This window comes from Saccopteryx bilineata, chromosome 5 (assembly GCF_036850765.1).
Source record: "Saccopteryx bilineata isolate mSacBil1 chromosome 5, mSacBil1_pri_phased_curated, whole genome shotgun sequence".
NCBI classification, from domain to species: Eukaryota; Metazoa; Chordata; class Mammalia; order Chiroptera; family Emballonuridae; genus Saccopteryx; species Saccopteryx bilineata.
This window is the reverse complement of record NC_089494.1, coordinates 180,075,322-180,099,361: the sequence shown is the minus strand read 5'-3', so window position 1 is coordinate 180,099,361 and position 24,040 is coordinate 180,075,322. Positions and strand designations below refer to the sequence as shown.

The window sequence follows — 24,040 nt, the reverse complement described above, 5'->3', positions numbered from 1 at the left end:
ATTTACTGTGAAGTTTAATATAATTTTTTTAAAAAATGAATATTTACTTTCCTAATACAGGATCTGACTCATGGTACGTTCTTAATACGTGCAATTTGAATCTGAATTTCAAGCTATAGATTATTTAGGCTTATTTTTCTTATTTCTTGACGTGCACAATCATACTATTGTTATTTAAATCCACAGCCTTCTTAAGGGGCATAATTTTAGATTACTGCTAGTTATAATTTCTTGTAAAACCTCTACTCTACTCGAGCGGTAGCTGACAACCTTGCTATCCATCAGAAGTGCCTGGAGAACAGTTAAAAAATGAAAGCACTTGGGCTCCACTTCTAACCAATTGAAATTTTACTTCTGGACACACAAAATTTGCATCAAACAATAAATGAAAAAATAAAGAGGAAAAGTGGTTAAAATGCTTAAATGAAACCAAACCAAAATAAAAGCTCTTCAGAGTTATTCCACATATATTACAGACAACCACCAGAGGGACTTAAAACCACTTACCTTTGTTATTGTATACATCTAAGTAATTTGGTGCTGAGAAAATCGTAATGAGAGACGGGAAGCCTGTCGTCTGGCTTTTCCTGTACATGCGATACCTAAAAAGAGTAAGTTCAAGTTAAAGCAAGCGTATTTGGGGAAAGTAATAATCTCAATTTACTTAGATATATAAAATTCAAATTCAGTTTTATCATTCAAGAAGAATTACCTAACAGTAAACATAGTTTACTCTCCAAAGTCTATTATACAATGATATCAATTCATTTCAGAGATGACAATAAAAACACAATTATATATAAAAGGTCCAAATAGGTTTTTCCTAATTCTAGCAGACCTAGTGAAGGGTGAAATTCAGGGAAAATTCATCTCCATGTGTTCAGCCAAGAAGACAGAGGCTGCTTTTTGCCCTCCGCCTACCATGTTTTTCACAAGTTTGTCAGTCCTTTTGACATAAAAAGACTAAATAAGCAAAGCAATGTGTAATCTTTCCCACTAATAACTAGGCTGATTTATGTATACTATTCTGTTTCAGTTATATTTCCCCTTTTGCCTAGGCGAAGTGGTTTGTTTTTCAAAGAAAAGTTTGGTTAAATCTATGGGTTTTATGAATTCAAATTGTTTCTACTTTATTTGTTATCAATCTCTTGTGGTGCCTGCAGGGCAAAGATTATTGTTTCAGCAGGGCGATATTTAATCAATCAGTAATAAAACAGAATATCTGCAAGATCTTTGGAAATAAACTAACAATTCAGTTTCTTCTATTAAGACAAAAATGGAACCCTCAAATAATCAAAAGGTACAGGATATTGGCTCTTTTCCAGCAAGGTGAAAATATATTTCATGACTTCTCTAACAGATGTCAGTTTAGAAACATTCCTATATAGCATATAAAATTGTTACCATTCCTTGGGTATTCGGTGTCACTTATTTCTAGCATGCCTAATTTAGCTGGGTTCTAGGGGTGCCTCAAATAGTACCTTTAAATAGATAAGGACTCACCTTAAATTTTTTAATTTTACCAATAGTTGGTACTATTTTTCCCAGAAAAAAAAATATCCCCTTAAAAATCTTTTGAAATGTTCTTGTGGACTCTAAGAAGAATTCATTTGATGTGAATACTGAGAAGAAATTTATCTGCTGAGATGGATTCTCCATGGTTCATTGAGGGTCCAAATTATATAAATAAGAGCTTGGTGGTCATCTGTTGACAAGGACTTCTCACTCATCCCGGGAAGAACCTCAGACCCAACTCTTGGCTTCCTGCACTATGACCTGCTTGTTCAGCCGTCTGTGTCAACAACTGCAGGAACACCTGGTTTCATCTTTACTAAGGGCTGGGACCTGCCTCCTGGATCAGAACTGCACAGTCTACCTCATTTACATAAATGGACCTCACTGGGAACTGGAACAGGAACTTTTGCTATAAAAGGAGGCCTCCGCTTTGTCTCTGGAACACAATGTAGGTGGCTACCTGAATCTGTGTCTTCCGGCTGCAGCTCCTTTTGCTCCAATAAATGCTTATTATTCTTTATTTCAGTCTCAAATTACTTTTGGTTTACATTCTAGAAGTATTATTCTGCATACAGGACTGAGCTTTGTTGGGGAAAATATCAAATTGTTAAAGATAGTAACTTTCTTAATCCTAGTACCTTACTTTAGAAACCATGTCTGGCTGTGCCTGCTTAACAAGTAATAACAAAGAAACGGAATGACACAATCTCAGTTCTCCCCAATGAATCAATCAACTGCTGATTTTAAACAGTTGTTCACTTTAATTGATGCACTTCACATATTTTAAAATAAGCACATGATTTCAGGTTCGTAGTGGGATTAAGATAAATATGCCTCATATGCACCATTGGGACAGACAAGCATGGTGACGCCACTGCCCTGAGAAGGGAGAAAGATTAGCTGAGGGTCTGAATGGTTGGGTCTGCCCGCGGGTTACTTTGAACATCGGCCACCACAGCAACAAGCACATAGTATTGGATCAGTTTATACCTGTTAATTAATTGCTTGAAAAAAGCTGACTGTGAAAGGAACTTAGGATCTGCCTTGATTCGGGATCATCACAGGCACAGGCTTACTTACGGAATGCAGGCGTCTGCATTCCCAGTTTCAGCACACAGGTTATAAAAATAGTTGTTTCTCCATTTCAGAAAACTAAGAACACGAAGGGAGGGGTTTAAGCGTTGGAAGGCAAACGCTGCTATTCAGTGGTGCCTACTTGGAAAGGCACTGAACTTCCAATCCTAAAATTGATTATACTTATTTCTTCCTAATGCAGATTTAAGGCACCATCATAGTACATATCCGATATTTCTTAGTTTTCTAAACTCTTAAAATTGGTCTACATTTTAAAATTTACCAGATATTACGAAACCATATTATGCATTTTTAGTTAGAATATAAGATTTTCTCCACCATTTAAATGTCTCTGTTTTGGTCTGTTACAACTCTACAGGGATTAGGAATGATGTTCTTTAAACAAGAGTACAACATGCAATATCTGTTAAATATTTATGTGTGACTCTCATTTACATTGCCAACCAAGACTGGTAATTTAGACACTTCTGGGACAGTGGTAAGAGCAGGAATTGAAATAAGAGCAAGTGCCCTTCCAGTGTTTAAGAAAGCCTACTGAAAGTTTTACCTGTTCAGGCTAAAAATGGGAGCACTTCAAAGGGGACTTGAGCACACACCTGCAGGCACTCACTCCCCAGGACCCTGCTGTGTCTGTCATTGGACAACGATTTTAAGACTGAACTCCTTCAGGGAAGAGCCCGCGGAGGGAGCCCCCAAGGACTGAGCAGTGAGGGAGCTGTGACAAAGGGACAGTGCCTGCTTTCCATAAACCCACAGAACTGCTCACCCTGCATCCTGGGCTTCATGGGCTCGGAGTATAGATAACAAGTTATTGTGCTGTAAGAATTCACAAACAGCCGGGTAACTGCCAGAGACAAAAAGAAAAGAAGTATCTGTTAGAAAATCATCAAAGGGAGCAAATTTACCTGTAACATCCAGACCTATGTGATTTGATCCAACATAATCACACATATATCATTCATGAAACAGGCCTCTCGGCTCCCTAAGGACAGGTGTTCCCCTGTGGCAGAAAAAGCACCTACAGCTGTACTTTTTACATAATCAGAAGGACCTGGGGGCGTATGAATTGGAAAAAGAATGCAGGCTATTGCTATACAACAACACTAGAGAAAATCAATATTATCAAGTCGACCTTTAAACACAAAGAGAACAGAACCATAAATATAACATGAGGATGAAATTTAAAATATAAACCTCAATTTTCTCAAATACAGCACTGTTTGTATTTGGAGTGTGTGCGTGTTCGAATGCTCTGCAGAGAGGACTGAGCCACGGGGTGGGAGAGAGAAAGTCTCCTGGGAAATCAAGTTCTCAGCTCATGTGTGGTTATATTAACTGACCACATCCTTCAAAAGCTAAACAGAACTATGGAAGTGACAAGGTTTTAAAATGTGTATCTTACAAATGATCAACGGAATTTTACCTTAAGTCTTGTTATATTATATTCTTCATCTTGACTTAATAAAATATCAAAATTCCATCAAGGTAATGTTGCCTGTTACAAGTCTCAAAGCTAAAAATGATAACTTCAGAATGAAATTCAAATTACACACTAAACTTGGAGAAACCCCTTGCAATCACTTTGTCTCTGCTCTAAGAAGTTTTAATGAAATAAATGGATGTCATAAAAATGAATACATTTTAGATAGTTTCAATCAAGGGGCAGCAAACCCATGCTTGTTTTCATAAAAACAAACTGCAGATATCTATGAACCTGAACTACACATACCTTACGATGATTCGGCAATTACAAAAAATAGCACTGTGGGAAAATATTTAAGACTATGTCACTCAAATAATTGATTATAAAAGATAATTTGAAAATAGTTTCTATGCTACAGATTTTGTAAGCATTAACTGAGCAACAGGAAAGAAAATACCATTAAGATGGCATACCATTGTAGAAATACTGATTATACAAAGTTTCTGCTCTTTGGCAAAAGTGGGATCTAAAAAAACAGATGGCAAGACGCTTGATTTCAGGTGCTGAAATCAATACACAACACAATATACAGACGATATATTATAGAACTGTGCACCTGAAACCTAGTTTTATTAACCAACGTCACCCCAATAAATTCAATAAATTAAGTCTTTTCTGCATGTGCACACATTTGTGTGTACATAGATGTGTTTTCTAGAATGTTCTAAATGTTCCTCCCTTATCTCTTTATGCTGTTTACTTATATGTCTTGTGCCCTCATAATGCTTATTTTAAAAGACAGTTTATTGCCCTGTTGTTATACTATAAGACAGATGTTGTTTGTCTAGGTTTGTGACTCTTTTTGTCCCGGGAAAATGGCTTGGCTGCTGTTTATTTTATTCTTTCCTTTAGGAAGAGCTTACACTAGTCTTATGAAAACATAATTTTAATATTTTTTTCATGCTATGTTTGATACCTATATGTGTTTAAGCTAAGTTTTCTCCCATGGAAATATGTATCTGATTTCTAGTGGAAATCTGATGAAAATAAAATTAACCTAGCAGCATTCCGCTAGGTCAGTGGTAGTCAATGTTGTCCCTACCGCCCACTAGTGGGCATTCCAGCTTTCATGGTGGGCTTACGGTAACGGAGCAACCAAAGTATAAATAAAAAGATAGATTTAACTATAGTAAGTTGTTTCATAAAGATTTATTCTGCCAAACTTAGCAAAAATCCAACATAAAGTACTTCGTAAGTAATTATTATTATATGCTTTAACTTGCTGTAACTCTGCTTTATAAATTATATAAACTAAAGTTACTTCCCTACTTTATAAATCATCATTACTGTGGAGCTGGTGGGCCGTTAGAAAATTTTACTTCTAACAGAGATACAAAAGTGGGCGGTAGGTATAAAAAGGTTGACTATCCCTGTGCTAGGTTAATAGAATTAAGTGAGGAACACTTTCATTCCTTCTTGGAGAAAAAAATATCTTAAAGATATTTAAAAGCAATGCAAGCAAATGCTCACACTTTCTAGGAATCACAAATATTTTTCAGAATAAATTATATAAAATACTTGACTATCAACTAGAGTCTCATCATTGGTAAATTACCTGCCTAGAATCTATTAAAATTTTTAATAATATTAGAAAAAAAACCTTTACAATATTTTTATGTTTTTTTAATGGAAATAATAAAAACCAAAAAGTGTTCAAGCTGAAAAGCATTTAAAAAGATATATAGAGAATGGCAGAAAAACAGAGTTCACAACACCATACCAACACAGAGTGACTTGGAAATCACTTGTTCACCAATAATTTATCAAAGACACACTGATGGATGTATTCCATTTATTAGAAGATTGTATTATGCACAGGGATGAGTGGTATGACATGTGTAAAGTGTGATTTTTGTCTTGATTTTATTTATAATATAGGTAGAAAAGTAAATCATTTTTTAAAATTAAAACAACCTGCTTAAGAATGAAATACATTTAAGATAACATAGTGCGAGTTAGAGTTTGAGATACAGTGAAGCAAGAAAAGAAACCACGCAGGTCTGAGGAAATCTCTCTGAAAAATATCTCTTTCATGGTGGATCTTTCCTGCCCCCACCTCCCGCCTCTTCCTTGCTTTATTTAATAAGGTGAAGCTTCCCTGTTCTGTGCCCCCCAAGGGGAAAGAGCCCCTCTTCCTTCAGACTGATCAGCCAAAGTCCGAGCCCATGACCTTCTGAGCAGAGGGCTCTCTGGACCTCAGACCCATTCCCACCCCAACATGGGTACATTAGTCAGGTGCACTCTGTCTGTATGAGGTGACGCTGGGATGATTTTGTTTAACCCAGTGGCCTATCCATGTCTTCCACCAGACCAGCTGCAAGGACTGGTGAAGGCCACTGACGCTTTCCGCTTCCTCATACTCATTCAGCAGCAGCATGGTTGCTTGGGGAAGAAGTTCCCTTTTCTGAAAATGTTGTTTTCTATTGGATCTATAATTAAGCCATAAGCACTAGAGAATGCTTCTTCTCTGAGTAGCCAGGGAGGTAAAAATTTCCATGGAATAGTGGGAATAGTTAGATCCAGGTTCCTGTTCTTATTTCCTGTGTAATTTTTGGAAAATTGTTTAATTTCTTGGTTTAATCTCATACAAATAAAATACCTATATTTTTTTACCTGTAAGAATGAAGACAGTATCATTTATTTCATAGACTTGAAATAAAGATTAAATGCATTAGCAATAATGTAGATTTCCTAGTCCCGTGCCTGACTCTAAGTAGTAGACATTTCACAACTTGTCATTTTCTCACCACCGCCAGGTGTGAAAGGAAGAATGCGGCACAGAATGGTGACTCAGCAACCCCAGATTCTCAGAGTAGATGTTGAATTTATTAGTTGTGATTTGTGTTAGATCTTAAAGGAATAGATGTATGCGGATTACTAGACAGGAAGTGGTTAGAATGCCACAAAAAGAGAGAGAGAGGGACTGGAGGCAGACTGAGCATGAACAAAGATGAAGAAAGTAGAAAGACAAAAATATGAGACATGGTAGAAAAAATGGCTTGGAACTAGAGAAAATAGCTATTATTGGATGGATGCATTCTGTTCATTCTCTTATTTTCGTTTCTTGCAATATGAAATTATATTTTAGATTTTTATTTCAATCCCCCCAGATGTCAGGCTCTTTATTTTACTTATTTTTTTCTTAATTGAATTTACTGGGTGATACTGGTTAACACAATTATATCGGTTTCAGGTACACAATTCTGCAACATATCTTCTGTATACCGCCTTGTGTTCACCCCACCCCCAATCAAGTTTCTGTCCATCACCATAAATCCTCCCTATACCCTCCCCCCACCTACCGCTCTTCCCCCAGCAATCACCACACTGTTTTCTGTGTCCATGAGTTTTCCTTCTATTTTTAAAATTTTTCAATTAACTTGAGCGAGAGAGAGAAGGAAAGGTGGGGGAGGGAGAGAGAGAAGCATCAACTCATTTTACTTAGTTTTTCCATTTAGTTGTATATTCATAGATTGCTTCTTGTATGTGTCTTGACTGGGCAAATTATCACTTGTGAACCCTGAACCATTCCCTTCAAACCTACCTTACCCTGAGGTGTACAATATTGCTACATTCAACATGTTTCCATAATATATGAATACCAACGTATCACCTGCCATGCTGTCTGGTCTCCAGCAACAGTGAATGCTGTAAGACAGTGCTCCCCAACCTTTTCTTGGGCCACAGACCGGTTTAATGTCAGAAAATATTTTCACGGACCGGCCTTTAGGGTGGGACGAATAAATGTATCATGTGACTGAGACAAGCGTCAAGAGTGAGTCTTAGACAGATGTAACAGAGGGAATCTGGTCATTTTAAAAAAATAAAACATCGTTCAGACTTAAATATAAATAAAACGGAAATAATGTAAGTTATTTATTCTTTCTCTGCGGACCAGTACCAAATGGCCCACGGACCAGTACTGGTCCGCGGCCCAGGGGTTGGGGACCGCTGCTGTAAGAGAAACCAGTTTTGTCTTCATACTCTAAATGCTTAGCGGCCATTTGTCAGCTCATAGTCAATTTCTGGAATAGCCTCAACAGGGGCAGTTAAGCAGATGAGAGAGAAGCAAAGGGTTTCTATCCCTCAATGGCTTTAGCAAAGTACAGGCAGCAGCCTGCTACCCTTGGTTAAGAGACAGGGAGGAAAGATCCGCCTTCCCTGTTGCAGCCAGTAGTACAGTGCTCTCTGCCCAACTGTCCAGCTCCTCTCCACTTCCTAGGGCTTGGCAATGGGTACTCAGCCCAGGGGTGTCCTGGCATTGCCCAGATACTGTTTGGCCTGTATTTTCCTAGGACTTGCTCTGTTATTTTCTTTGCCCCAGGGTTCTCCAACTAATTTCATTTTACCCACTAGGGATCAAATCTAGAAGGTCTCCAACTTTTTCTGCCAGAACTTCACCACAGCTTAAGTCCTCACCTAAGCCTGGCTGCCAGCTGCCTAAACAGTGCCGAGCAATATTTAGTTAAGGCAAACTGTTTATTGAAGTGTAACATCTATACAGAAAATCGCACAAATCAGAAGATTATGAATCGGTGATCTTTCACAAAGTGAATATCTCTGCAACTAGCACTCAGATCAAGACACAAGGTTTCCTGAATCCCAGCAATTCTTCATATCTCCTCTGAGTCACTATCACCTCCTCACTAAGGGTAACCACGCTCCTGGCATTTAACATTACAGAGTAGCTTCTCTAACTCTTATTTCACTAGAATCATCCAGTATGCAATCTGTAGTATCTGGCTTCGTCTGCTCATCACTATACTTATGATGTTCATCCACGTTGTTATGTGCAGTTTTAACTCATTCACATTTGCTGTATTTAGTTATTTAAATAGACTACAATTTATTATTCATTATGCTAAATGGACATTTGGGTTGTTTCCATTTTTTTTGGCTGTTATAAATACTGCTGCTATGAACAGTCTGGTATTTTGGTACACATATGTACACATTTTGAGTGGGTACTGAAATAGAACAGGTCAGTTATACAAATGTTCATCCTTAGTGTGTACTGAAGCTGCTAACTGCAATTTGGGATTATAGGTAAAGGAAGACCATTCTGGTGGTCATCCCTCTAGAAATCCTCGTGTTATCTCCCCTCCAATTTTCAGGAACACCACTTTCTCTGCTTGCAAGATCCTAACTTTCTCACTATCTGTGATTGGTTATGCTCTATTCACCCTTTAGCATTTAAGTTTAAAAACACTTCCACCAGGAGTACTCCTTTAAACTCTGGCCCATCCTTGTTGGGGTCAGGTTTTCCTGCTGTATGTGTGTGTGTATATATGTGTGCATGTGTCTGCGTGTGTGTGTGTGGTAACTTCACATTTTCACAGCACTAACCTCTCTTACATTTTACTTGTCAGTTTCTGCTTATTGATATCTGGCACTAGACTGTTATTCCCTTGCAGGCAGGGACTCTCAGTATTTACAAAATCTCATAGAAGGCATATATTATATATAGTATGTGCTCAGGTAATGTTTGTTAAAGAATTAAATGAGTGAATGCATTCTCAAAAGGATACCCATGAATGGAACAGTATAAATTGGCAGGGTGGAAGTGGAGGATGTTGTACAATCAAGTGTGATGTCAACAGACTAAAAATGAAGGTTTTGAATTTGGAGTGGGAAAGAGGGGAGGCAGGATGTTCCAGATGCTGGTAATAGAATAAAAATGGGTCCATAAGATGCTGATGACTGGTGGTAATTTCAATGCAAGAAGAAAATGAAAAGATATTTGCTAGTCTATATGACTGGGAGAATGAACTGGTAATAGCAACAAACAATCAAAACAGGAGGATTTTCTAGTGGGGATTAAGCAAGTGGGAAAGTAAAGAATAGCTTTTTCAGGCAAGGTGAGTTTAGGTTAAGATGACGATGGAACATCTTAGGTAAAAACTTCCAGCAGACAATGAGAAATACAAAATTCAAGCTCAGGAAAGATAGAGACAAAGGGGCTAGGCATAGATTTTATAATCACATCATAGAGGTTAGAGTTTACAGTGAACCTAAAGGATGAACAGCTGAGATTCCTGAGAAAATGTGAAGAAAATAATGTCAAAGGCAGGAGGAAGATGAAGAAAGAGGCAGCAGAAGAGGCTAGGATCTGCCAGTAAGTCAGAGGAGAGCCAGGATCTGGGAAAAAGGAGGAACCAGAGGATTTCAAGGTAGAAGGGGTTGATAAGACTGCCAACTGCAGAAAAGAAGTTAAAGGCTACTGATCTGTGACTAACAGACCAGTACTTATTTGAGTAAACTGTAATCTGCAACTTCAAAGCCACTTTTAAAATGACTGTTAAGATGTTCTTCAAATCTAAGAACTTCAAATGTCTGATTTAATTCACTCCTTCTGAAGCAAGCTAAACCTAGAACACAAAGCTAACATGACTCATCCGAGGCAGACTTACAAACTGAAAACCAAAGCACCTAATCCAGCCGAAAGTTTTGTTTGGACTACATGAAAATAAAAACTTTAACTCCAATTTGTCATGATGCTCATTAATCTTTACAACCCAACACTTGGTCTGCTTCAAGCATCTCCATTACCTGCCTTTAAATTTTAGGCATGTGCATGGCTCTAGAGGCTGAGCAAAGCTGGCCTGGGGGCACTGGGGATGGCTCCACGGCCTCGCCTCAGGTGCTGGAATGGCTCCTTTGACGAGCACCAGAGGAGCAGAGAGCCCCAGACAGGCAGAGCATCACCTGGCAGGGGGCTTGCCGGGTGGATCCAGTCAGGGTGCATGCAGGAGTTTGTCTCTGCCTACCCACATCTCACTTAATAATAATAATAAAAAATTTAGGCCTGTGGATACACCAACTCTGGTCTAAGGTTATAAAATTAAAAGTAGCACTTGGGCAAAAATAATGTTCTTAGGAATTCTTTCCTCTCTGTCACACTGCCTATTTTCTAACTAATGACAAACAACATTAATAAATTTTACTGATACATATATTTTTCTATATAACATTATTTTATTTAAATCATGGCCAAGGCAATGAGTTAGATCATGAAAAAGGGTGGCATGGTAAATTAAATATGCAAATTTAATAAAAACATGTAAAATATAACTTGGGAGTTTTGGATCAAAATCAGTGCCAATAACTCCAACAGGTAATTGTGACCAGTTTCTCTACCAATTTATTTTTGTTGCCTTGTGCCCCTCGAGATCAGCTTTATAAACCAGATTACAAAGGATGCCTCGAAATCCTCATGATGGCACTAAACACAAAAGGATCAAGAAGCTCTGGGACAATAACACAGTCATTTTATTTGCCTTAGATAAAACATAATCCAGACCGCTTTGCCATTAGTCAGTCTATAGGCGTGAATTTAGATAGTAAGCATTTGTAAAGGCTAAAGATCTATTAACAACCTCTAATGAGAGGAGTTAAAAAATCATTCTGTTGAGAACAAAAGTGTAAAACATGCATAATCATCTATCTAGCTGATGGCCTTTATCTCTGATGTAAACATATCTGTGTCTGTATTTACAAAAACAAAAATATCATAACTTTATGTAAGTTCAGGATGACTTAATTTAGACTATGATTTATGATTCAGAAAGCTAAGAATGAAAGGTTAATGTAATATGGCTTAATATTAAAATTAAGAGGCTTAGATTTTTATTTGATATCATATTATTGAAGCACAACTCAGTGGTTTCAAATAGGTAATTTAAATACAGTATACTTAGGGATTCAACACCAGATTTGAAAAGTTGAACACTTGGCTTAGATATATTTCAACAATTCTTACCTTTTCACTAAAAAATTTGAACATCTTTAATAAAACTTTACTCCCAAATTAATTACTGAAAAGAAACCTCAGGCTTCTCAGAAACACTATACTATGCTACTTCATTTCCGCCAAAATAGACTCATTAGACTTGATGCCTTTGATGCCTAACTTTCCAAACCAAAGAAATGAACTGTAAACTTTCTGCTAAATAGGGTTGGAAAGAACCTCTTTATTACTATGTCTATCAAAAACTATTAGTTGATTGCTCCTTAACAGTGTACAAGACTTTCTGTTCACAAACTTCAGTTTCCCAATCACATCAACAGATGAATAAAAGCAAACTATATTTTTCCCACAAGGAAAACTTAATATATATGGAGCAAAATGTTCTACCACTGACTAAACTGATCCGTGATATGTAGAAGGATGCTCTCTGCTTACTCCAGAGACAGAAGGGAGATGTGGCTTAACACATATGACAGAATTCTTCCAGCCTTGCTATTTGTTTAGCTGCCAGGGCAGGAATCGAGTATAAACTTCAGTGAGTATTGTTTTGGTTCTTAAGTGTTTTTTTTTTTAATTTCTTCTAAAATTTAAAATTCTCAACTCCCTGACCTCTTTTCTCCTTTCAGATAAACTGTATATCTGATGATAAGGGAACTTAATGAAACTGAGGGTAATCAAATGCAGTAGGCTAAAACTGACACGCAATGTTGGGAAATCACGAAGATGTGCAAAAACCTAACTGTGTTGTTGATCTCTGCTCTGAAATGTTATGGGACAGGCAAATCCCCATACACTGGCAAATATGAAAATATAAAAATTGCTATAAATTTTTTTCAATGTGGCTTGTCAAAACGCACTAACCGTAAACTTACTATGGTACCTATATACTATATTTCTGCTAATTTTAATTTATCCAGAACTCTGATAAAGTTAAGAAAACTTAAGAATACCTTGAATATAATTTAATGAAGCAATTTAAATTTGTTTCTCTGATTTGTTATAAAAACTGGTGAAAATTTAAAGTTATTACATAATTAAATGAAGAAATTCAAGGTTAGCATTGGATTTTTTCCTACAGTTCTTGAAACAAAACACATTTTCTACTAAATCCTACTTACTATCTTCTTCAGCTACTTCACCACCCTGATACCACATGCCTCTTATATGCCTCTTCTATTCTTCACAGATATCTATATACTTATATAGATATATTTATTTACATTTTCACTTTGCAAGTACTAAGACCTCATGCAAACCAGGCTTTTGAAATGAACCTTTAATCTATACTTGTTTCCTAGAGAAGTTACAGACACATCATAAATAAGTCAAACACATGGACTGATCAATTACAAAACTGATGAACCTAAGGTGCTCCTCAGGGCGGGTGGCCCACTCTCACCTGTAGAAGTATGAGCATCCCCTGACTGTGTTGTGAGTGAAGTGTTCCTGAGTCTTCTCATTGCCGAAGTCCTCCAGGGGGTCTGACCAGAGGATGTCACACATAGGTCCATAAGCAGGTGGTTCTTTGAATCGGTCTAACTAAGAAAAATAGAAGACAGAGAGCAAAATACTCATCTTTGGAATCTTACGATTCAGGAAATAGAAGAAACCAGAGTTGTGCAATATCCCACTTCCTTCTCCCAAGTACAGACAGTGAGCTGCCCTCGGCCCTTCTCTTCCGGTCAGCTCCCTTCCTCCTTGGTTCCTCCCCATTCTATTCTTCATCTCTCTCTCCAATTTTTCTTCCTTCTTCCTCTCGACGAGCTCATTTATTATCTCACCCTTTACCTTCTCCTTTAATTCCTAACTCATTACTCCTTTTCCCCCCTTCTCCTTTTCCCCTTTTTATCTTTCTCTGTTCCCCCAACTTCATCTATCCAAGTGTTCTAGTCATTATTAGTTGATGTGACTCTGTGTATCATTTCTTAAGTAGGAGCTTTTATTGCATTGTATCTTTGGGGAAATTTCTATTACTACTTCTATTAAACTGTGATTTAGAAATCTGGATGAGAACAACTTATGGTGTGTATACTGAACAATATGATTTTGAGAAGAGAAGGCTTTCATTTTAAGGGGAGCGTTTGCTACTTGACATTTTGGATATGCACTCACTCATTAGGGCCTATCTAGGTGTTTAATTAAAATACAAGAATATTCTGGTTTATCTTACTGGTTACAAACCAAGAATAATAATAAGCAGTAAAATAAAACCAAAATTAGCTGATTTATTCTGCAGCTCACAGTTCTAAGCTTGATAGTTTTACCTGAAACCCTCATATAAAATTCTTTTTCCAGCTCTAAATGTCTACCAAAGTCATATTTCAATTTTAAAAGGTGCATTTAGAAGGTATGAATACTACAACTGAAAATGACATTTTGCCTAGGTCGCTTTTCTTTAGTCATCCTGATTTAACTGCTTAAAGGATATTTAGTAAAGTCAACAGATATTATAGTCTCTTGAAAAGAAATGCTTAAAACATCTATTAAAACCCATTAGGCATTGATATTCTTCATAATCAATACTTTAATATTCATTAAAAAAAACCCACAGGGATAGGTGGACAGGTGAATAGATAAGGCTGATAGCCAATCAAATTATTTTTTTTCCCTGAGACACAAAAGATGATGTAAATCACGGTTTTGCTACACACCATTTTTTACTGATATTAAAAAGAACTAAGCAATATTTCACATTTTCAACACTCAACGAAAAACTTCAAGACTATACTCTATTTCAACCATTATGTTATCCATAAAATATGTACTGCAAACTTAGACTTGTTTCAGAGATTTAAATAATTTAGGTCTTTGGAACAATTCATCCTAGAAAATACTTGTCCACAAAAATACAGAATTTCTTTCTGAGAAACAAGAACTTATTAGAGGTAGAAGAGCAGAGGAAGGGAGACTTTTTGATTAATGTCATCCCTAGTTGAAGGTGTTGGTAAGGCAACCCGAATACAGAATTATTTTGGAAAACTTACAAAGTGCTTCCTAAAATTAAAATTATCTACAATAAGAATAAATAGCTAAAAAATTCATTAAATAAAAGGTGGTGGAAACTGTTACTGAGATATAGAAAAATGCAAACTTCAACACTATTTTATGGCTTAAGTCTAGAGCTTTATATGACATATATGGAAATTGAACATAAGATCTGAAATATGCCAGCCGGTGATATTTTAAAAGTCTACTTAATTTATGAGAAGTAGTTTAGTTATTTATCTCAAGAGTTCATCGAACTATAGAAGAAAAAATTGGTTACATTCATGCAGAGAGTGAAGCATTCTCTTGAACTCCATGACCTCATGGCAGTGTCCTGTCTCTGTAGTACATTAAATACACAGCAATACCAATGCTCTGTGTGTTACAGAACACAGAAGCACATGTGTAGTGGTGCCTTCAAAAAGGACACAAACACACAGAGCGGAAAACAAAGGTTTATTTAATGTATTGATACTTTTGTTTGATCTTAAAAAAAATGAAAGTCATCCATTTTCTTTTTAAAAGGAAAGGAAATATAATATTTTTATACTTGAAGACTGGAACCTTAATGACAGAGGATTAAGGTAAAATTGGAATGTTTTACTTCCCTAAATATAGTTTCTCTTTTAAAACCAATGAAATTTTAAAAGAATATTGAGCATAATCAAAGAAATAAAATATTGCTTCTTCCATTACATAAAACTGTCCCATATTATTACATTTTCTCATATAAAACATATATCCACATTCAGTCTAACTCATCTTTTTGTCAGCTAAAACAACAGGAACAGCCAATGTTAAAATTAGTAGCCAATGTTAAAATTCAACTTTTTACCTAGACACTCAATATAATCAATAGAATATTCTCACTGCCCTTGTTACTTTAAAGTTTTAAGCTGTAACAAATAGATTTTTAAAAATAATAATATGAACACATTTTAAAGGTCAAGTTGTGGTATTTTCCCAAGAGCAAAACAACATTTTCTAACTATAATATGCCATGATGATACAATGAATTCTGTTGGAAGCAAACCAACAGGAAATGATATGGTGCATTTTTTTCGGGTTTTTTTTTTTTTTAGCAATCAAGTATTTTACATTTCGAATGACACATGTCAAATGGTAAATGACATTCTAGAGATAAAAACTCTTCCAAGTATAAATATATCTTTCTCTTTAGAGAAAAATTAATACAAAAAAAGATTCACAACCACTTTAATTCATGTTAGTTCAAAAGGATAAAGTTAGTGATAAAGGCAGGAAAGTGTCTTCTCTTCATTACTGAAGCACTCAGGATGTCCAGACTTGGAAAATCCCAGACTTACTTTTCTGATATCATCTAGAGTGTTGATCTCTGGGGACAGACCACCGTGCACACACAGGAACTGCTGGTTCATCAGGGCAGCCAGGGGCAGGCAGTCAAAGGCGTCCATGCAGGCGTCATAGATACGCTCTGAATACTTTATTTTACCTTGTAAAACATGATTTAAAAAAAATGATTTCATAGCTAGAATCATTCATTGAAAGTTTTTTAAAAAATGTTTTCTTGACAGAATCATATTTTTAGCACAGAACTACACACTGGAAAGTTCCAAAACATGATTAAATTAGACCTTTTAAGGAGTTATTTATGTATTAAACTTTCTATCTACTGTTATTTATTTTCTTGTTCATTCATATTTTTCAGTTGTTAGTAGTTTTATATATAGCAGAGACGACATCCTTACTATTTATCTGTAGACGTATCTCAAAACAGATATTCCAACAACTAGGAGACCAACAGAAAGCTGGCCAGAAAGCTGGCCGATTTCCCTAAATAATCTTATAGAACACCAGAAGTCAAGAAATTTTCTAAAGTTGTTTCTGTATCACTGTATATAATGTTTTTCTCTGACTTTTATGTAATGTTTAAGAGAAATTACCATGCTCTATTGAATATAGGAAAATGACAATTTTAGTTTCACTGAACTACAGAAAATATTGAGAGGAAGAGTTCATAAAATATACATGAAGTGTTCCTCACTCCTAGTATTTATGTCTATAGGAAGAAGTTATCATTAATTTTGTAAAATCCACTAGAGGCTAGTCAGAGTGCTGCGAACAGGATTGAACCTGCCCTCCATTTGATTTTCTTGAGTGAGATGAGATGAAAGGGGGGATTATTATCCCAAATAGGAGCATTCTGGCTATTCTAAAAATATCATCTAATTATTTCTTAAGATAAATTACATCAAATATTAACTCAAAGTTTTAGATCACTTTATAGGATATTTATAATTTAAATGAAATTCTAAATTCTAACTATCCATGCTTGGAAAGAAGTATAAAATGACATAAAATAGTGGGTTTTTTTTTTTTCTTTTTCTGAAGCTGGAAACGGGGAGAGACAGTCAGACAGACTCCCGCATGCGTCCGACCGGGATCCACCCGGCACGCCCACCAAGGGCGATGCTCTTCCCACCAGGGGGCGATGCTCTGCCCCTCCAGGGCATCGCTCTGTAGCGACCAGAGCCACTCTAGCGCCTGGGGCAGAGGCCAAGGAGCCATCCCCAGTGCCCGGGCCATCTTTGCTCCAATGGAGCCTTGGCTGCGGGAGGGGAAGAGAGAGACAGAGAGGAAGGAGAGGGGGAAGGGTAGAGAAGCAAATGGGCACTTCTCCTGTGTGCCCTGGCCGGGAATCGAACCCAGGACTTCTGCACGCCAGGCCGACGCTCTACCACTGAGCCAACTGGCCAGGGCCTAAAATAGTGTTTTTTAAAAAAGTTTTTGACTTTGAAGCAATAGATCATATTTTAATGTGCTCTTAATATGGCTTATAGTGATTATTTAGCACTTATGTGTTAAAGGAGAAGACTTGAAAAATATACTTACATTCCTGTTTAAATGTGAAATATTCTGTTAGATGTCTACATTCATGATTTCCACGGAGTAAAAACAGTGTTTTGGGGTAAAGAATTTTCAAGGCCCACAAATACAGCACACACTGAGAAAAAAATAAGAATATAAAAATAAATACTGTATCATTATACTTAAGCATCTCATTGCTGACACATCAGGGAGACATCAATCTAATATGCTACTGTGACCAAATGTCTCCCCAAAGCTAGACCTTATTATGGAAGATATTGAAAATCAAGCAGGAAACATTACTTTGGTACAAAGCCAAGGTTTACGTATACATAAAATATATATACAGTCACTGAAAACCCTGGACTGCACACAATCTACTGGAAGAAGCCTGAAAGAAAATATACTAAAAAATGAATATATATTGATGTAAAAGTATGACAAGAAATGGGAACAATAAATAAAATAAAGGCACCTCCCTATAAAGCTAATTATTATTATAGTATTATTTTAAGTCAGGTACAAACAGAAAAAAAGGAAAGACAGGACATAATTTGAAAGCTCAGGCTGACCAGGTAGTGTTTGCATTTTCTGTATGTTCCCTCTTTCACTAGCCTTCTTCACCTCCATTACATTGTCTCTCATTTCAGTGCCTTGATATAGAAAGCCTTAAGTTTTTATATATAAATATATAATACATATATGCTGTTTATACTATATATATATATATATAGATGCTGGTAATAGTTTGAGGAAACATTTCATATACCTCAAAATGCTCAAATTTAGTTACTTGAGTATTTCAGGGAGTATAAAAATTAGGGCCAACTATGAATTAAGCAGATTTGGAGTAAACTCACAATGATACTGTATTCTTAGTGTGCATTAAAATTCTGGGTTCTAAAATACATAATCAATTTCAACCCTCAACTGACATTCATTAAGAACCCACAGGGAACAGAAAACTAGTCTTTGAAAACAAATATGCTTTTTTAATTCTCACTAAGTTTATGTTCTAAAAGTGAAGCTAAGAAGATATAGAACCACAAAAACACTGAGACAAGAACCACAAAAATATTGAGACAAGTATGATTCTGGTTACTAAAATCTGAAACCAAAATACACATAATATTTACATTTTAATGAAGAGCTTTCCAACCTATAGTAAACATGCTAGATAATGTCCAAAGGAAAAAGTGACTGGTAATTCATTTGTTGTGCTACCTGTGAAGAATAATCATGTCGGACAATTTATTAAATGAGTGAAAGTAACTAGGTTTGAATATACAGCTCAAGTTTTGGAAAAAAATACTGATTATCAGGAAAAGTATGTACTACTGTGCTTCTCAGGCAAGATATTGTCCCCAACTATGTAACTGTACACAAAAATAAGGGGTTGACATCAAATTATATGTCCTTAATTTTCTAGTTACCATTTTCCTGATTATAGTTATTAGCTAAAGTTCATATGAAAAATGATATTACTATTTCTGAGAAGGTGACCAAGTGGCTTATCCAAGTGACCCTTGAAGCATCAGGATCTGTTGTAAAAGTTCCCTGTTATCTCATTGGGTAGTAATGTGGCTCAATGAGTCTCTGATTACTACGTATCAGGTTTTATAGGTGCACTTCCATATTCATAAAAAGTTTTTATTACTCAAGCTCATCTCACATTTCAGAGAAGATATTTATAAATGATTATCAATGTCAATAAGAGAACTATTTCCAATTTAAAGTGTACAAGGCTGTACCTTACATACATACACACACATATAAATATATACATACTTACAAATTGGTTTTAACTTTTGAGGTTTAATGGTCATATAAAGTCTTTAAAAATTGTACTTACTTGTTGAAATTGCTATATTTAACATTTGCTATTTCTATATTGGAGAAAAACATATTTTGGCTATACTGTAGTTACTTTTTAGAAAGGTTTTCTTCATTTTTTGTTTTACAAAAGTATAACTTATATACAACAAAGTGCACATATTTTCAATGTACAACTAAATGTTTATGTATGTACACCCCCATGAAACTGCCACCCAAGTCCAGTCACATTTCAGCACACAGAGGCTCCTTTGTACTTCCTGCACCCCCATCAATATTCTTTTGGAAATGTAACCACAATACCAAACTATTTAGCTTTGCCAGTAACAATTTATTTTAAAACAAATCTATTATCTCTCCAACTAAAATCTAAAATACAATTTTTAACCATGCTCCAATATTATTAAAGGAAACATATCCTAGAACCCATATATTCTTTTTTGCTGTCGGTTACAGATCCTGTTTTGACATTAGCATGTGGTTTTGTCACCTCTAGTCTTAACTACTGTACTTCTTTCATAACTGAAACCTCAAAGAGTGATACAACAATATTCTATAGTACTCTATCATACTTATTAACTTTTTAAAAAATTCAATTCACATTAAATGTCCCTTATTATTTAATGGATGTGAAATAGGAGTTTAGGAAATATTAGCTCCTTTTTCTGTAAATCTGTAAATCAGAAGGAAGATATAACAAAGAAAACAGAAAAAGAGGAAGGGAGACAGGGAGGGATGTTGGGAGGGAATAAAGGAGGAAAAGAGAAAGGGGAAAGGAGGTAAAGAGGAAGGAAGGAAGATGGAAGGAGGGAAGGAAGGAAAGAAATGCAATTTGCAAGTTCTTGTCTCAAAAGACCCTAAAAATAAGAATCCTGTTTTCACATTTTATTTCCTTCCCCCCTGTGGCAGGAATATAATATCTTCCCAAACACTGACTGAAAGCACAGACGCAGCCAACATGGAAGAAGTGGCACGGTAATGACAGGGCAGGGCGGACCGGAGAGGGAGCCCGCCAGCCTTCACCCAGCATCTGCTGCGAGAGGACTGCCAAGCACAACACGGTCTTGCTGGCAACTGCTCTGCCATCTAAAGTTCTAACTTTTGCAGTGCCGAAGATCTTAAACAAAATCATAACCTGATATTATTTTTAAAAAGAAAAGTCTTATAAAAAATTATCACAATTAATAAGCAATGAAATATAAACCAGCTAAATACTTATATATTTTCACCTACTCCATGGTATCAGATGGCTAATCTGAGTAAAATTTTCACTGAATTAAATGGTGAAGGTGGAAACCAAGAGGCAAGTGACGCTGGCCTTATTACAGTGTGAGATGTAAAGTAGCTGCACTAATCACTTTCAACTGGACCTTGACTGTACTGTCTTTCTCAAAACAAACAAATATTTCCAATTTTAAATAAGTTTGGGTTAACTCAAAAGAGACATTGAGCATTCTCTACCTTTTTATCAATTCTCATCATAAAGACAGTCTTCTTCTATATAATTGCTCTGTCTTTCTCTCTGAAGCTAAGGATATTATTTTTCTTCTTCAACTGGCTCATTGATAATAGCAGAGCAATGATTTATTCAGCATTTCATACCTTTTCATGAGGACCATTCTTGAAAACTTGCATAGGGGACTAAAGAATACAGTCCCCTAAAGAGGAAGCAAACAAGTAAAAAAAATTATATATTTGGCTTCAAATATACACCAATTAGCTCTCTAAAGTAACTATGTGCTATGACACATTCCAATCAAAAATGCCGTTTCTCAGGCATAAGACAATTAAGTGAAGGATGTGCACCGGTTGGGAAAATATCTAAACTCTGGCAATGTCAAATGCAGCTCCTGCAAGACATAATCCGCCAGGTCTGATGAGCACGCAGAGAAGCAGCCGGGGCACAGCAGTGTGCTATATAGAGGGTCAGCTGCAGGGAGACATACAGACACTCTCTTCCTTGTGTCTGTGGCATCACCCTGCCACCTGACACTGCTTGCTGTACCGTTTGCTTGTCATTCTCAGGCAGAAGCATGGAACATTGCTTGACTTGACATGGTTCATTCTAGTCTATGAGTTCACAGCTAATAAACACAACTCTTCGTGCTTAAATGTGTTTGAGGTCTGGGCTGAGATCTGGATATAAGTACAGCAGGGGCGTGCGGGTGGCTTGTTGCTAGGCTCAGGGCGATGCCAGGCGCAATGGCTGGAAAGGGAGCCCAAGGAAGTGAATAGAAGGAAACAGCTGTGCATGCCTGTTTGGGATTCTGTTTTTCCCTGCCTTTCCAGAAAAACACAGTCAGACACGGACCTATGTATACACATCTGCTCCATCAAAGACTTTAGGTAGCATAATGCAATCATTAGAAAGAGGATGATATTTGGTGCGAGACAAATTATTACCCAAAACAAAATTACTTCTTTCATCACTACTCAAAAGCTTGCTTGTTTTATTTGGGCTAACTGTGGGTAATGGCTTCTGATCTTGGCAAGAAGAGAAGATGGGGGTAGAGGCAGGGACTGAGTACATAAAATGAGCTCTATGCACTGCCCAGAGCACATTACCTCGTGCCTGTAAATGCTGCCTGGCAGAAACTGCATGAAATCCAAACCCACCCTTCAAAGCTGATTTGGTAAAAATTAAACTTGAGTTCTTGTCTTTGCTCGGAGGAGAGCCAAAGGAGAATACCTGCTATGGTGCCCTGAATTATTCAGATGAAGAAAGCACTTTTTGAAGCCTGTTAGGATAGTGCACACTGAAAAACTGAGCTTCCAGTGTAGGATTTTTCTTAAACCAACAGCATTGTACTCAAAGGAAATGTTTTATGTTGAATGCTGTGACCTTCAGAACATACCGGTGGGGAGAGGGCTGTGCGTGCATGTTTGCACATGTGTGAGTGAATGTGAGAATGTACATCCGTTTCTGCATTCCTGATGTGTCCATTTTTTTGTAGGTGTGCGGTTCTTTTAGTGAAGGCATTGCCAAGGTTTGGGGTACAGTGGCAAAAGCAGAGACTCAATTTCAGCACTGCCATTTACTACGTGCGTGACTTGCCCTGGGCCTAGGTTTCCACACAAGAGGAACACATTTATATGTTCTTTGTAAAGCTGTAAGGGAAAAATGAAATCATTTATACCTCTCAAACAATAACATTTACAGCATGCAAACAATGTCGGCTTCCTTAATTCACAATAAAAAGCCCCAAAGTATTCTCAGTGAGTATATTTTATATAAATGTCTGTCCTATTTTAAATATGACAATATCACTGAGAAATCCCAAAGCCCCTCAAAGGTCACAGTTAAATCAAAATGGATCATTTTTACAGAGGAGGTTATCACATTTTTGTCATTTCTGTATGCATGTGGCTAGTCCCTGAGTCTGTAACCTCAGACTCCTGAAGATTAATTAAAGAGCTCTTTTTGATGATGGGGACTCTGATATATGCGTCTCAGAACTTTTAAAAGTCCTATGATGCCTACATTTGATGTCACCAACATTTGGTTTCATTCTTTGATCTGCTGCTTGAATTTAAAAGGTGCATATTACATAAAATATCACAACTTTCACAGTTCAAATATCTAGGTCAATTGTACACTAAAAAAAATGTGCTGAGAAACAAGTTAGTGTTTACTGCTTCTTAACTTCTTTACTTTAAAACAACAGAGTTATAAAAAGGTCTAATTTAATTAAGGGGAGGTTTAGGAAATTTTAAATGGTTTGAGGCTAGCGATTCAGAAGTCAAAACTCTTCAAGTAAAAAAAAAATAAAAGGTAAATAAAGACCAGTAAGAATAAGAAATATTATCGAAACTATAACTGATGAGATGTTGAAGTCCACCTGTGCCGTATGTTACTCAAATACCAGGTATTTTAGTACTTTAATAATAAATTAATAAGAAACTTTTATTAATTTTGATTAGGTAAAAATTATAACAAATTAACTTGTTAAAATCATAAATATTAGGATACTAAAAAGAAATTTCCACCATCACACTCCATCATTCGGCTAATAAAAATAATCCCTCATCAGGATAGTTTTGGCTGTCCCCTGCTTAGAAGGTGAGCTTCGAGGAAAGTAGAAAACCTATTTTATTCATCTTTAGAACCTTTCACAGGAGCATATAAACATTAAATAAATAAGATGAATTTCACAGTTAACTAAAATGATTTTTTAAATACCCACAGAACCCCAATTTAAGGGAGGCAGCAGGAACTCTGGACCTCCCACGGCTGCCTTCTGCCTCTGAAGTCTTTCTCAAACCTGGCTACCCCGTAAAATCACCTCTGGCCCTAACAAATCTAACCCAACTTGAAGTAGCAGTGCCACTTCTGGGAAACATCCTTAAATGAGAGAAATACCCTTCTCTTTCACCTTTTCCTTTTAGCTGAATGGAATGTGGGGACATGATGGCTGAAATTGGGGTCTTGGGTCATGAGGTTACCTTTGGAATGGAACCATCCATGTCAGAGCAACAAGGCAGAAAGAGTCTGAGCCCCGGCACTCTGCCTGTCATGACTGCCCATCAGCAGACTT

General features: G+C 36.5%; 1 protein-coding gene across 2 annotated transcripts in view; it reads right to left on the bottom strand.

Moving 5' to 3' along the window:
- Positions 1–24,040, bottom strand: part of PPP3CA (protein phosphatase 3 catalytic subunit alpha) — a 343,207-nt gene that overhangs the window by 57,462 nt on the left and 261,705 nt on the right. For both annotated transcript variants that reach the window (XM_066279182.1, XM_066279183.1), the window contains exons 4-8: positions 17,697–17,808; positions 16,151–16,296; positions 13,240–13,379; positions 3,377–3,454; positions 508–602 (exon numbers count right to left, since the gene is read on the bottom strand). In XM_066279182.1, coding sequence (XP_066135279.1) covers positions 508–602; positions 3,377–3,454; positions 13,240–13,379; positions 16,151–16,296; positions 17,697–17,808 — 571 coding nt within the window. The remainder of the gene's footprint in view (positions 1–507; positions 603–3,376; positions 3,455–13,239; positions 13,380–16,150; positions 16,297–17,696; positions 17,809–24,040) is intronic.